The 854-nt window shown below is 41.6% G+C and overlaps 1 protein-coding gene across 1 annotated transcript; it reads left to right on the top strand.

Moving 5' to 3' along the window:
* Positions 1–303: 303 nt before the first annotated feature.
* On the top strand, positions 304–480 carry MYCFIDRAFT_138365 (uncharacterized protein; the record flags this gene model as incomplete). The annotated part of the gene is made up of 1 exon (XM_007929334.1): positions 304–480. A coding segment is annotated over one exon (177 nt), but the record flags the coding sequence as incomplete, so codon positions are not given.
* Between the last annotated feature and the right edge of the window lie 374 nt (positions 481–854).

The following is an 854-nucleotide window of genomic DNA, read 5'->3' as shown; positions in this document are numbered from 1 at the left end:
AAGTGCCTAATCGAGAGCGTTAACGAAGGCTAGAACAACTCTATCCTAATTACGAAAACGCGACTATAGCCGGACTACGCGGTCGGCTTCCGCCGGGAGGCATTTACGTAAGACTAGCTCGATAGAATACAGCCGATTATCGGCGACTTCGGCGACTAGTCGTACTTTATAGCTACCTAGTATATATACTTCCCCTTCCTAACCTACGAGGTAAAATGCGGTACTACCGCTCTCGATATTACCGACCGCTAGAATGCCTATAGCGCGGCTATTATAGTATAGGCGGTAGTCGAACTATTCTAGGTAGTAAAGCGCGAGAAGGAGCTTTATCGAGAAATACTCGCCTTCTCGATCTTATATAACTATACTACTATAAGAATCTATAGCTATTATGCCGAGGTTAATAGCTCCGAGACGAAGTACTATCGCTATATAATCCGCAAATTTAACTTTACGGAACTAGACGGTAAAGAGAAATAGACGGTATACTAGTTTATAAAGAATATATACGATAACTAGATACCTATATACTTCGAGCGGATCTACTCGGCTATCGATTAGATCCCTACCGATATTAGCTTCTCTATATCGTAGTCGGAGCCTCCTTACCCTAAGCAGTTATTAGGCTTATAGCGAGACTTTAGCGTATAGAGCATTGCTCGCTCTAGTACCGGCTCTGTCTCTATATAAGGCTAGGACGACTCGCAGCCTAGTAGCATTTATAACCCTATCGTTACTCTAAGTACTTTAGTAACCGATAGAGAATTTAAAAAGCCGAAAAGAGATACTACTCGGATAGGACGTAAGTAACGGTTATAAATAATAACTATAAAGAATCTAAAGAGTTCTTCGGT

This window comes from Pseudocercospora fijiensis (assembly GCF_000340215.1).
Source record: "Pseudocercospora fijiensis CIRAD86 unplaced genomic scaffold MYCFIscaffold_5, whole genome shotgun sequence".
In the NCBI taxonomy this organism is placed as follows: Eukaryota; Fungi; Ascomycota; class Dothideomycetes; order Mycosphaerellales; family Mycosphaerellaceae; genus Pseudocercospora; species Pseudocercospora fijiensis.
The sequence above is the reverse complement of the archived record's forward strand: the minus strand, read 5'-3'. Positions and strand labels throughout refer to the sequence as shown.